This window comes from Canis lupus, chromosome 11, assembly GCF_003254725.2.
Source record: "Canis lupus dingo isolate Sandy chromosome 11, ASM325472v2, whole genome shotgun sequence".
NCBI lineage: Eukaryota > Metazoa > Chordata > Mammalia > Carnivora > Canidae > Canis > Canis lupus.
Window position 1 is genome coordinate 54,161,870 of NC_064253.1, and position 14,507 is coordinate 54,176,376.

Below are 14,507 nucleotides of genomic sequence, written 5' to 3' on the forward strand. Positions count from 1 at the left end.
ACCAAGACTCCCAGGTGAGCAGAATTCACAGGGAGCAGAGCCTTTATGGTCCATGCAACCTCCCCAGGGGCTGCACCACCCACTTGCACACGCTCACATTGAATCCTGCGAGGTCCTACAGGGCAGGTATCACCAGCTCCATCTGGAGATGAGAAGACCAAGTCTCCAGAAGCCCAGGGGCTGCCCATTTGCACTGTGGCCTTAGGGGCAGCCACATGCCTCTCAGTCTGCTTTTTCAGGGTGTCAAGCCTCAGAAGCAAAGCCTGGACGGAGAGGAGGGAGGGAAACCTTTGCCCTAGGAGAGCCTTCCCAGCACCGTGCCCCTGGCAGTTTCTTCCCCTTCCCCCCACTGCCTCCTGGGACCTCGCTGGGGAGCTCAGCGGCCTTTGGTCCCAGGTGCCAATCCTTGTGCCCATTCTCACTTCCCCTTGTAAGACTCGGCAGGGGATAAGTTGCAGCCAGCATATACCCCAAGAGTGTATTAACCCCGACAGAGGTATCCCTTGGTATCCCTATTCAGCAGCATTGGAAGTATATGACTACAGACCATTTTTATTTGGGGGAGGTTGGTTTACATTAGATTTTGTGCATAAACCAAGGCTTTATTACTATGAAGAGCCAGCTTTCCAGTTGGCATAATAGGGATTCAGTCATAGGAAATAGGAGCCCTCTTTGACTCACAGCAAGCAATGCTGAGGCTGCAGGATGGCTGATTATACCTTTAGGGTCTGTTGGTTCTGAGTTCAGATCCCAGCCCCACTACTTGCCAGATGGGTGGCCTCCAGCAAGTGTCTTCACCTCTCTGAGCCTTGGTTTCCTCATCTGTGGAATGAGACTGATAAGGACACCTTCAGGGGATTCAGTGAGACCATGGGTAGTACGCAGCACCTGGACAAGCTGGGTGGACCAAAAACATAGATCATCTCTTACCACTAGGAGGGTTTCCCCTGAGGCTGGGTGACAAGCAGAGCTCAGGGGACAGAGACAGGCCCCGAGGTGAAGCCCTCACCAGACCTAAGCCAGGCTCTGTCTTATTTGCCTCCAGAAGCAGCTGCTGGACTGGAAAGCCTTCACTGAGGAGGAGGCAGAGAGCCTGGTGAGCCCACACTTCTTCCAGGTGGTGGGAACGCTGCAGAGCAAGGTGGAGGAGGAGCTGGAGCTCTTAGATGTATGTAGCTGGGGGCCCACAGCTGGGGAGCAGGGTGGGCGGGGAGGGGTGTCACCCGAGTGCCAGGCTATGAGAAGACCAGAGTCCGGGGGCTCCGACTTCCTTGTCACTAGCGAGTCCATTTTCCTTTGTCCTGGCCGGGCTCTGGAGTGGTTCCTCTGCGCCGGGTGCTCCAGGCTCACCCCCGGCCCCCCAGCTGCCCGCTGGCACCCATGCTGCATGTGGCTCGGGTAGTGGGTACTCCTTGGAATCATTGCTGAGTCTGGGTGCTGAAGGGCCACAAGGGGTAATGCTGCCCCAGGACGCTTAGCACCTGGAGCTGGCTGGGAAGCACTGTCTGCTGAGGGCCAGATAGTAAATATTTCAGTTCTCTGTGGGCCATCAGGTCTCAGTAACAGATTCTCACTCTGCTGTTGTCACACAAAAGCTGCTGTGGGCAATGCAAGAATAAATGAGTGTGTCTGGGCTTCAATAAAATTTCATTTGTGAACATTGAAATTTGAATTTCATATAATTTCCACATCATTAAATATCTCTGTTTGATTTTTTTTCTCCCAACAGTTAGAAAATGTAAAATCTGTGCTTAGCTCTCAGGGCCAAACAAATAAAAAAGGCAGAGGGCCAACTTTAGTTCCTAGGCCAAGTTTGCTGAGCCCTCACCCCAATGGAAGCATACAATAAACCTATAAAATGGGGAGAGGTGAGGATTTAACAGCAGAGTGTGGTGTTTGGCTCAGCTATGAAGAATCAGGGGATTCTGAAGAAGGAAAACTGCCCAGGCAGAGATGGCTGTGGCCTTCCTGGTACCAAGGCTAGTGACTGGGCTTGATCCTTCTTCTAGGCCCCAAACTTTCCCTTCTTCCCATGAGTGACCTCAATGAATATGGGACAGGTCTAGAGATGGGGATTCGGGGTCAGCAGAGGAGGGAGGGCTAGGAGCCAATGTGTGACCCAGGAAGATGGCCTTGAGGGATGGTGCCCGGGCAGTGATGACCAGTCCTTGGAGATGTGGGGCCTCCACTGGCTGGCAAGGGAGCCCTGGGTGGGGGGGCTTCTCCTCATCCTGGGCCAGTTGGCTTTCAAGGCCCCTTCTCTGGGTCCTGCCACTGCAGAAATCCTTCGAGGGTCTGGCAAAGCAGACAGAATGGCAGAGCTCAGATCTCTTCAACTACTTCCAAGAGGCTGTGCAGCTGTGGGAGGCACATCAGAACATGCTGTCGGTGCAGGACCTGGAGCTCGAGAAGAGGATGGAACTGCAGCGACAGAAACACAGCCTAGAGGAACAGGTGTGGCTCCTAGGGCCCAGGGGAGCCTCTGCAGGGCATGAGGCAAGGGCCACACCCAGACTGTCAGCTGCCCAATGGCTCTGCTTGGTGGCAGGTAACCTCAGCCAGCATTCAGATGAAAAAAGAAAAAAAGTTCCCACCATATTTACTTCACAGTATAGCTAAAAATTAACCCCAGACTTATCTTACACTCAAATGTGAAACCTTAGCTATAAAACACAAATAGAGAAATTGAGGCTCACCTTCCCCATAGGCCTGGATGGGAGTAGAAGAAATCTGTCAGTCAGATGTGAGCTAGTGATGGGTCCTTGGACCCAAATGTGTCTGTTAGAGAGTGTGCATGAGAGACAGACAGACTGGGTGGGGGGAAGTGCGGAGCATCTACCTCTGGCAGTCACCCTGTGCCCACAGGAGATGCGCTGGGCCCCCACCCTACCTGCCTTCACACAGTCTAGGGAGTGGAGAGCCACACCCAGCATCTGATCTCAAATACAATTGATGTCAAGGAGAGCAAGGGGCGGGTGCCATGGGAAGGTGTAGCATGGGCCTGCCCAGGTGGGACATGTGTAAGGGACATGTCCCTGAGGAGTCCCATCTGAGCTGGGTCTCCAGGGATGTAAAGTAGACAGAGCAGAACATTATCAACAGAGAAGAGCCTGGAGCATTGAGGGTAAGCATAGTGACATATTTGGCGCCCCTTTGTGGAGGAGAAAGTCCTGAGGTACCCGCACCTCAGCTCGGGTGTCAGGGTCTCTGCATGTCACTCACATGCACTCTGTGAGTTTTGAGTTTTGGTAATTCATGTCTGCTTCTTCCTCCTATTTTGGATGCTGCTGCCAGGCCCAGGAGGCCCGCCTTGATAAGCTCTTGGACCAACTGAGGCAGCAAAGCCATGAGGAAACATTGAAGATTCACCTGGAAAAAGCCAAAGATTTTTTGAAGAATATGAAATTCAGGTAGGCAGACCAGATCCTGAAAGAAGGGAATGGCCTGACATACATATTCAAGAGCTGAGGCCGTCTGCTTAGGAGCCCAGGGTGTGCTCAGCAAGCTCATGATGAAAATGTTGCATCTAACTTTGGAGATATCCTCGTGGTCCTTTGCAGCTCTGCTCTCAGCCAACACAGAAGCTTCCAGGGAGAATTCTGATCGGAAAAATTTATGGAGGGAGATTTCAAGGCCATGTAGTTTAAAGGTCAAGAGCATGGGCCCTCTCACTCCCTTTTCAAATTTTAAAACATTTGTGCTCTTTGTTAAAGAAAAAAAAGTTAACTGACACAAACATGTAGAACTTTCCCCCTCATTCCTGCCCACCTCTTCCTTTTCGTGGGTATGTACATTTATGTGGATATAAATAGATATACAGTATTTTAATTAATTATTTATTTATTTATTTTAAGATTTTATTTATCCATTCTTGAGAGAGGGGGAGAGAGAGAGAGAGAGGCAGAGACACAGGCAGAGAGAGAAGCAGGCTCCATGCAGGGAGCCTGACGTGGGACTCAATCCCAGGTCTCCAGGATTACGCCCTGGGCTGAAGGCGGCGCCAAACCACTGAGCCACCTGGCCTGCCTGATATACAGTGTTTTTAAAATAAAAATTGGATCATGCCATGCAAGTAGATCTGTAACTGCAGGTAGATGTCCATTTTCTAATGACCATGTAGAATTAATCAGTACAGGTGCTTCATAATGGTCTAATCATCCCCCAATAGATTAGCTTTTTAAGATTGGTTCCAGTTTCTCAATATTAAAAACACTTCTCTGTGAACTGTCGTGTATCTTTGTGCCTTTATACAATGAATTCTATAGAGACCATTCATAGAAATGAAGCCACACTGCCAAATGGTTGCAGCACTTAGTTTCAGAAGTGTATCTTGAGACAAATAAGTCACCTCCCTACCCCCAGCCTTGTCTCCTTACCTGGGAAACAAAGTCTGATCCCTGGGGCACAGGAGGGTTTGAATGGATGATGTAGGTAAAGTTCAAAGACTGTGTTGGGACAGTGGACAGGAAACGGGAACCCATGTTACAATAGAGAACTCTCCTGTGCACATTTTATGAATGTTCTACAAAAGAGTATGTATTCCTTGTGTGATCAGAAAAATAGCAAAACCAAGGATTACCAGAGTGAAAGGAAGCATGTGCAGTGGCTCTGTGCAGAATAACCTAGGTGGGCTTCCAGCCCATCTTGGTGTGTCCTGGGGTGCGACTCTTGGTTGGGGTCTCCCACACTCGGTAGAGCCGCCCCTTAGGCAGTGGTCTTGTCTCCCTCCCTCCCAGGTATGAGTGTTTCCACAAGCTCCTGATAAAGGAAGTGATGGAGTACCCAGTGACCATACTGAAAGAACTGAACTCTTACAGCTCCACCCTTAGCCAACACTTCTATGTCCGTGAGATCTTTGAACAGGTATGGACAGGGGTGCAAATACCCAGCCACTCACCAAGAAGCAAAGGGGAAAGGATATCTTCTAGTTTTGATCTGCCTTAACTTTTCACACCTTCATTAACCCCTACCGAGTTTGAATCTGTCAGGCATTAAGGAGTAAGAAGCAGAAGGTATCTCTAAAAGAGACCATTTCTTTCTTAGATTAAAAGAGGATGAAAGGCTCAGAACTCAGGTTTGTCTGGAATTATGATGGAAAGACTATTTTCTAAAACTCTGAGTTCCATTCATCCTCCTCACCACTAACTACCCCATTACCCTCCTACCACCACTCTGCCGTGCCCTCTCTCTGGCTCAAAAGTCCCTCACCAACTCTGCAGCCCCTGCCAAGTCCAACTTCCAGTCCTAGATGAGCACAGAGGCCCCCACGTCTGGTTCTCTCCACCTGGACCCTTCCTGCTTCAGCCAACTCTCCACTCTTCCTGCATATGCCCCCTCGCCCTGCTCCCCCGGCCTCCCTCACCCTGCTCCTCTGCTGGCATCCACACATCCCAGACCCAGCCAGCCTTCTACTACCAGTGGCAAGTGTCCCGGCCACTCACTTCCCTCACCCCCTGACCCCTCTCTTGTCTCTGGATGTGCTTGTATGGTGGTTGCTGACAAATACCAGAGTTCAGAACATCCAGAGTAGGTGTTTCCTGAAGGGCAGGTATATGGTCACTAATTCTGATTCAGCTTCAGTTGCCCTTCGCACAGCATCTTGCACGTGGTTCAGACACAGTGACTATTCCCTGGGTAAATGCATGCATAGCTGGAATGTCCTGATCTGACACTCCTAGAGTTTGTCCCTTTCCCACACAGCCAGCCAGAGTCCTACATGGCCAGACCCAACAATACTTGTGGTTATTACTGAACCTAGCTGAGACTTTCTCATATATACAGGGTTGCCAGCTCCTCAGAGAACCCCCTCCAGAGAGGAGGAACCTTTATTTCAATTGTTAATAAATGCTTTCTCTGGTATGTAGGTTGAGGTCGAGCTCAAGCTATAGGAGAGTGAAATCACCAGTTGCACCTTGAGATCGGTCTGGTTGCCTGGGTTCAATCAAATTCAGGTGCTATTATGATCTCCGTGTCATAGTGAGGAGACTGAGTCCTATAGAGCTTAAGGAGCTTGGCCAAGGTCATGGAGCTGGGATTCAAATCCAGACCTAGAGCCCACACTGTTATCCATGACACAGTATATTCATGAATTCATCTAGAGTCTGTGAAACCGGGAATTTGTAGGGTTAATGAAGGGGCTCTCAGGTCACATAAATCATGTTCATTCTGTATGTTCACATCCAGCACCAAGAGCAGCAGATTCCTGCCCCTTTTTCTACATCCACCAATTTATACTTTCTTGCTCTTTGTCTCACATCACTACAAAATGAGAGTTTATTTACTAATGCCTATTGTGTGATAAAAAGTCTTGCTAGCCTGCCTGGGATTAAGGAAAACTGATTCCCTGGTTTGGGAACACTCTGATGACCACAATGAAATAAGGAGTAAGAAGCAGGTTGAGATGAGAAACAATAAAAAGTCAAGGCTTGCATCAGATGTTAAAGGGGATGTGTCGGCCATTTTACTTAAATGAAAAACGATGTCTGAAGTAGCACTCTGGAAAAAGGCAGTGCTGCTCACTCAGTGTCCTGTGTTTTTTCCTTGTAGACCTTGGAGGGGAAAGTCATTTTCAAATGCAGGGAACCAGGTAACACCATTATAATTCAATTCTGATCCTCTCTGACTTCACTCTTGTACATTTATGGGCTGGGTGGGCCCAATCCAGGCCACCTTAGTAACCTGTTTTTCCTTGTGCTTTGGGATTGGTCATCACAGAAGCACACGAAAAGCACTCCCAGGACAGTATGAGAAAACTGAGGTGCAAACAGAGGGCTAAAGTGGAAATGAGTAAAAGTGAAGAAAGTGAAAGAGAGACAAGTTCCTCCAGGTCAGCAGAAGCGATGGAAGAAGATCAAGAAATGGAGTCTTCCTTAACTGAAGAGATGGTAGTAAGCCAGCAGGAACAATCTGTACTGAGTGACAAGATGGATGAGTTCAGTGAGGAATCTGTCCAGGAATCAGAAAAAATGCAAGTTGAACGAGACAGCTCCTTAAAACCATCCCCAAACCGGGAAAATGTGATGGTTCAAGAAGAAGAGATAGAGGAGGAGGAGAAAAAGGAGGAGGACAAGGAGGAAGAGAAAGAAAAGTTGAAGGAGAGTGAGAAGAAGAAAAAGAAGGAGAAGGAGGAGGAGAAGGAAGCGGAGAAGAAAGAGGAGGAAGAGGAAGAGGAGAAGCATGAAGAGGAAGAGAAGCAAAGGGAGGAGGAGGAGGAAGAAGAACATGAGAGTTTATCCATGGATGAGGTAGGCCAGCAATGTATTCATTCTTGGTATGGGGAAAGCGTGCTAGGCTCTGCATATCCCAAGCTGGGGTCCCCGACAGTGCAGTCTTCACGGGGATTTATAAATGTATGCACGTCTTTTATTTTGTCCACAAGAATCCAATTCTTATCTCACAACAAAGCTTTTTAAAATTTACTTTCTTCTCCTAACATCTTATCCTGCAATCTACTCTGAAGTCACCCCTTAACTGTATTGCTTTCCTTGTCCTTCCCTAGTCATCTCTTTCCGAGCTCCTCTTTCCTATATAGACCAACTTAACCTCTCTATTCTTTCTCTCTTCCCATTCTCCTGTGTAGCACAAAAGATCCATATCCAAGTTGGCAGACAGAGGTCTCCTTGGAGTGCAGGGAAGTTACTCTCATTATTAAATCTTGTCCTCCAAACACATTCCAACTCACAGAACAGTAACTTGGATTCCCATAATCATGAAGTTGCAAGACTCTCTTCCTATCTTGCTGTAAAAGAAGTAGCATAGGAGACTTGTTTTTGAGCAGGGATCCCTATTTCAAATGCCCATAGGCATGTAATAGAAAAAAGGTCTGGAGACCAAGTATAAAATAAGACTATTGTCTTAGTCTGTTGGAGCTGCTATAACAGAATATCACAGATTGGGCAGTTTATGAACAACAAATTTCTCACAGTTCCGAAGGCTGGGAAGTCTAAGATCAAGGTGCCAGCAGTTTTGGTGAGTGGTGAGGGCCCACTTCCTGGTTTATATACAGCCATCTTCTCACTGTGTCTTCATATGGTGGAAAGAACCAACTCTTTTATAAGGGCATTAATCCCATTCATGAGAACTCTGTCTTCCTGACCTAATCACCTCCTAAAAATCCACCTCCAAATACCAACACATTGAATTTCAGAGAACACCCAACATTCAGTCTAAGGCAACTGTGCAGTCATTACTCAGCTCCAACCAATAATACCATGTGGGAATGGAGACTCAGAATTGACAAATTTTCTGATTTCTAAGAGAAATCAGAAATCCAAATTATTTGTAGAATTTCCCAATTTTGAAAGCATTATATTGGGCAAAAAATAATTACAGGCAAAATTCAGCCCACAGGTTTACAACCTTGATATTCAAGATCCTATGGTTGGATCCCCAGGTCTGTTTGATGACATAAAGTCTAAAATCTTCTCTTCTGCATAGGCTGAAGCCCGGGAAGAGAGTCTGGGGGAGATCTCCCATGAGGACATGGAGTCCTTCACTACCTCCAGCGGACACACTTATTTTGTCTTCCTAACCCTGGAACAAGAAGAAGAGAGTTGCAAGTGGTCCCATTCCAACCTTTCTACCATTCTCATCAATGACATGTCCAATGCCAACTTCCTAGAACAAGTGATAATTCCACCCAGACTAGTTTTACAAATTAAGAGACAGTGAGTAAAAACCCCCTTTATTCTCATTCTCCTAAGTTTTGTTAACCAGGTGAGGTATTACAACAAAAGATTGGCCTAGTTTTAGCTGGAAAAAGAAAATTTGTAGGTAACTGAGGGTTGAGATGAGAAACAATAAAAAGTAAATTTCCAGGAATTATTTGTAGACACAGATATCTTCTGTGAGAGTGACCCCCTTCATCTGTCCCAGGATGCCTTGCTGGCCTGGGCCTTGTATGTAGGAAATAGTGTTTTCCTGCAAGATATTAGAACATGTGTAATCTTTCCATTTCTTTCTTTCTTCTTTCTTTCTTTCTTTCTTTCTTTCTTTCTTTCTTTCTTTCTTTCTTTCTTTCTTTTTCTTTCCCTCCCTCTTGAGTATATATGAGTATATATCAATATGGTATTTAGCTCTGATTATATGACACTATAATTGCAGAAAATTAGAAAATTGAAAAAAGTATAATGAAAAATATAAAAATGACCCATAATTCTGCCACTGAGAATTTACCTCCCCTAACCCCCAATTTTCTGGGCCTCTGTGTTAGAATTTGGACCCAATGTGGAAATTTGCAATTGGCTTCAGATAGCATTTCCATTGCACTCTGACTCTACAATGTCATAGCTAGGACTCACCAGCTAGAGATCACCTGATTAGTCTACCTCCTCTGTATAGACATGGGCAGGGAGTAGAAGGAGTTAAGTCAGGCTTTTGGAACTCTTCTCTTTCACCTCAGCATCATCTCACCTTGAAAATGTCTCTTGACTTGAAACTCATCCTTTCTCCTTCATCTGTCACAGGCCATTGCCTGTCTTCTCCTTAAAGAATAAAAGCAAGGGCCACCACAAGAGCTAATATTTATTGAGAGGATTTGATACTCTCAATAACTATGAAAGGGGTACTATAATTAGCCTATGTTATGGACAAAGAAACTGAAGCTCAGGGAGTTAGCTATTTTGATAAGATCTCTGAGATAGGAAGTGGTTGGATCTAGGATGTAAATCTAGACCATGTGATTCCAGAGTCTTGAGCCAAACATTTATGCCATCTGGCCTTGGGATTAACCAGAAAAACAGTTCTGTGTTAAACTGATTTGATTTGCATGTTGAAGGATACAATACTGAAAAGTATGAAAATCATGAATGTATAGCTCAATGAATTACCCAAAGGGAACACACCTGGTAACCAGTACTTCCCTCAAAATAGAACATTACCAACTCTCCCTCATGTATTCATTTCAAGTCATTTCCCTCTCCTCCTCAAAGATAGCCAATATTCTAACTTCTGAATTAGTTTTGCTTGTTTTTGAACTTTATTTAGATGGAAGCATAGAAAACATACTCTTTTATGTTGGAATCCTTTCATTATGTTTGCAAGATTCGTATGTATTTTTGAATGTGGTCTTATCTCATTTTTATTTCTGTGTAGTATTCCATTATAAAAATACATAATCCATTTTCTTTATCCATTCTACTGCTGATGCATAGTTGAGTTGTTTTTCTTTGGGGAATGGAACAGTGCTGCTCTGAGCATTCTTGCGCAAGTCTTTTGGTGAACATATGTCTCCATTTCTGTTAGATACATAACTGAGAGTGGAATTGTTGGGACATAGGATTCTATGTGTGTCCCTCTTGAGAAGATACAACCAAAAATAGTACCAAAGAGTTTTCAGGTTAATACATGGCAAATGGTTATCCCTCTCTGTGCTTGCCTTTTTTTTCTCTCCTAAAGGAATCTTTTGATGAAGAGAAATTCTTATTTGCAATAAGATCCTATTCATCAATTTTTTTCATTAAGGTTAATGTACTTCCTGTCTTATCTGAGAAATCTGTGCTTGCCCCAAGGCCCTGAAAATATCCTCCTATTTACTACAAATGTTATCATTTTATTTTATTTTTATTTATTTATTTATTTTTAATTTATTTTTTATTGGTGTTCAATTTACTAACATACAGAATAACACCCAGTGCCCGTCACCCATTCACTCCCACCCCCCGCCCTCCTCCCCTTCTACCACCCCTAGTTCGTTTCCCAGAGTTAGGAGTCTTTACGTTCTGTCTCCCTTTCTGATATTTCCCACACATTTCTTCTCCCTTCCCTTATATTCCCTTTCACTATTATTTATATTCCCCAAATGAATGAGAACATATAATGTTTGTCCTTCTCCGACTGACTTACTTCACTCAGCATAATACCCTCCAGTTCCATCCACGTTGAAGCAAATGGTGGTATTTGTCATTTCTAATAGCTGAGTAATATTCCATTGTATACATAAACCATATCTTCTTTATCCATTCATCTTTCGTTGGACACCGAGGCTCCACATGGAGATGTATAATCTACCTGTAATTGATTTTGTTTATGTGCGAGATAGGAGTCAGATTCATGTCTTTCCATGTGTATAATCACTTGACTCCAGAAGGCTGGAGTCTCCCCACTGCTCTGCCAGACTTCCTTTCTATCTCTCTGTGTCTCTGACACATCACCCTCACCTCACCCTGCCTGGTTCCTGTAGTTGTATACTAAGTCAATATCTGGTAGTGTAAGTTCTCCAGCTTTGGTCTTCTTCTCCTTGGCCATTTGCATTTCTACATAAACTTGAGATCAGCTTATCAGTTTCTAGAGGAAGACATCTGCTATGCTTTTTATTTTTATTTCTTTTTTTTTTTTTTAAAGATTTACTTGTTTATTTTAGAGAGGAGAGTGTGTGCACGCAAGGGTGGGGGGTAGGGACAGAGGAAGAGAATTTTCAAGCAGACTCCCCGCCGAGCATGGGGCCTGACATGAGGCTTGATCTCACAACCCTGAGATCATAACCTGAGCTGAAACCAAGAGTCAGATGCTTAACCGACTGAGCCCCTCCCAGGCACCCTGATTGAATTGAATGTATAGATAAATTTTATTGCATTGAATCTATAGATAAATTTGGGGACAACCAACACCTTAACAATACATGGGCATCTTAATAATAACATAAATTTTGAAAAGGAAGAAGTGGTAAGTTGGGAAAAATATTTGCAACTCACATCATAGTCAAATAATCTCATGTTCCCAATATATAAGGAGTGCCCATATAAAGAGATTGGTAAGAAAAACAGCATCTACACAACAGAGAAAAAATGGGCAAAGGATATTCATGAATAGTATGTAGAAAAAGAAATTAAATAGTCTTAAACAGATGCCAGTATGTTCAGTTTCAATCATAACATGATGAAATTGTCAAATTCAAAAGTATGGCAATTCACTCCAAGGCTGTGGAGAAAGGGAAATTATTATTCATTGTTGATGGCAGTTCTGGGTGCCTTGCCATGAAAGTAGTTAAGCCATATCTTTAAGAACCACAGATGTATTTTAGCCTTTGATTCAGCAATTCCAGTTCAGGGAATATATCCTGTAGAAACGCATCTACACTTGACTTACGCACAAGGTTATTCACTGTAGCCTTTTTTGAAGAACAAATGGTTAGAAACCATCTAATGTCCTTTGGCTGAGTCTGGTTAAATTAATGGTGGTCCATCCAGACAAAGGAATATAATACAGTGGGGGGAAAAAAAAGGAAGAAGTGATAGGGGGAAGCACTTTATGTATCGATATGGAAAGCTCTCTCCCTGGTCACTGCCACTGGCAGAGCTGACTGTCACTGGTATCTTCCTCAGGCTTCGAACTGGCTTTTTTGAGCACCTAGAGAAGTGGTTTGACCAATGTGTCCTCAAAACCCGGGTCACTGCGGCCACCAAGATTGATGAACTTGATTCAGAATTGGAGCTGCGTCTGCACCTACATGAGCTAAGAGCTGAGCGCATTGAAAAAGACATCCATAATGTCAGGGCAGGTACGGACCCTGCTTGGGAAGACCACCCTGTCCCAGACAGCTGGTGTCAGTTCTGCATTCAGTAGGTGCCCCTCTGTGAGGGTTTCACCTCCAGACTGGCAGAGAAGACAGTTCTTAGAACCCGCATTTGAGATTTAAAAAAAAATTTTTTTTAAACAAGGATTTAGATGCCAAAATGAAGAGTATTGTCCTATTTTAGCAGCGTGAATAGATAATCTGTTCACACACCTATCAGATCAGATATACACCTGCATTCAGATGCTCTAGGGGCAAACCTGAGCTCACGAATCAGAGCCACCAGGCTCAGCCTCTCTAGCTGTGTGACTCTGGACAAGTTACCTGACCTCTCTGATCCCTCCTTCCCTTGCAGAAGAGGATATTTCTGGGGGTAATTAACTGTCCCTGAAAGGGTACAGTGAGGAATCCTAAGCAACTGGTACCCATTAATTTAAGCTTATAATTTTATAACTTAAAAAGAGGTGCCATCTTGCTCTTAGGCACAGGGCTCCATTAGTGGGTAACATATTTTTAGTTGGATCCTCAATGACTGTTTTGGGTTTTCACTTGTGTCACACTTCAAGTTTCTTCATGACCCTTTGAGCTTCCAGAGTGACCTCACATGGTCCCAACCAAACTCCTCCTGTCTGGAGCAGTGACAGTTGAGTTATGGAATCAGCCAGCCCAGCCCGGAGTCCCCCTGCTTGGGGCCTTGGGAACCCTGCTTGACTTTGTTTTGTTTTTAAAGATTTTATTTATTTATTCATGAGAGACAGAGAGAGACAGAGAGAGAGAGAGAGAGAGAGAGAGGCACAGACACAGGCAGAAGGAGAAGCAGGCTCCCTGCAGGGAGCCCAGTGGGACTCGATCCTGGGTCTCCAGGATCACGCCCTGGGCTGAAAGCAGCACTAAACCGCTGAGCCACCCGGGCTGCCCTGCCTTTGGAACCTCATTGTGTTCATCTGGAAAATGTGTTCATTAAATATAAGTATAAATTGAGACACTTCGTGAAGACTGTCTTCCTGCCCCTTCCGTGGCTCCCTGCCCCGGTGCAGGATGCAGAGATCAAGGTCAGAGAAACAAGGTCCCAGAGTCCCTGCACTCCTTTTTGGCAGAGCGGGATGACAGCACTTTCCCTTCCTGGCAGCAGGAAGATGGGGTGGGCTGACCTGAGGCTGTCTGCAGCTCGAAAGGCCTACGATGGAGCCCTTGAAACTAAATCCTGGTTCTGTTTAGCCCACCCTAGAAGTCCTATGGAATTCAAGCTTCCCTGAAAGAGTAGCCACTGGTAGAAAGGAACAAACTCCGACTGCCCAGCCTTGTGCTGTTTGTTTTCTCCAGACTCTCTCACCAGGCTCCCCACCCTTCCCAACACCCTCCACCCATCCACCTGCTCCTGGGTGTCTTTGCAAGCAGCAACCTCCCACTTACAGCCTGGACAGCCTCCTTTCCAGTTAGAGACACTGGGGCAGTCTCAGATGGCCTTTCTCAGATCTGCACCCATTCCCAAGCCACACCGAGGGTGATGGTCACCATCCAGGAGAGGAACGTCCTGAGGTGACTTGAGATCCTGGAGGGCCTCAGCTCCCCCTCATCCTTTTTCAGCTGAGCTCTTGCTCCATCAAGAGCGGCTGGACAGCCACTGTGCTGGGGTGACCGAGACGCTAAGGAAGGAAAGGCTGATGTTCTTCCAATTCCAAGAGGAGCAGAACATAAAGAGCAAAAACTTCCGCCGCAAGATTTACGACATGGAGCACATCTTCTTGAACGCCACGAAGAGCCAGAGGTGAGGGCCCTGGAAGTCTTGCGGGCCTAGAATCCCAGACACGAGATGCCAGCCTTTAGCTGCTCTCAAAGGAGTGGTCCCTCCCTGGTGGATAAGGGTCAGTTGTCTAGGCCCTATAGCAACCTCCTCTTTTCAGCTCACCTCTTCACACAAGTAAGAGTCCAACTGTGTGAACGTCGGGCTGGGGGCTGGGGGTTGGGGGCTGGGTGAGCAGGCAGGGACAGAAAA

The 14,507-nt window shown here is 45.6% G+C and overlaps 1 protein-coding gene across 3 annotated transcripts in view; it reads left to right on the plus strand.

Annotated features, from left to right (window-relative positions):
* Positions 1 to 14,507, plus strand: part of CCDC180 (coiled-coil domain containing 180) — a 67,297-nt gene that overhangs the window by 18,194 nt on the left and 34,596 nt on the right. For all 3 annotated transcript variants that reach the window (XM_049116291.1, XM_049116292.1, XM_049116293.1), the window contains exons 14-22: positions 1,046 to 1,168; positions 2,281 to 2,454; positions 3,295 to 3,410; positions 4,737 to 4,863; positions 6,547 to 6,586; positions 6,715 to 7,244; positions 8,437 to 8,666; positions 12,321 to 12,496; positions 14,099 to 14,279. In XM_049116291.1, coding sequence (XP_048972248.1) covers positions 1,046 to 1,168; positions 2,281 to 2,454; positions 3,295 to 3,410; positions 4,737 to 4,863; positions 6,547 to 6,586; positions 6,715 to 7,244; positions 8,437 to 8,666; positions 12,321 to 12,496; positions 14,099 to 14,279 — 1,697 coding nt within the window. The remainder of the gene's footprint in view (positions 1 to 1,045; positions 1,169 to 2,280; positions 2,455 to 3,294; positions 3,411 to 4,736; positions 4,864 to 6,546; positions 6,587 to 6,714; positions 7,245 to 8,436; positions 8,667 to 12,320; positions 12,497 to 14,098; positions 14,280 to 14,507) is intronic.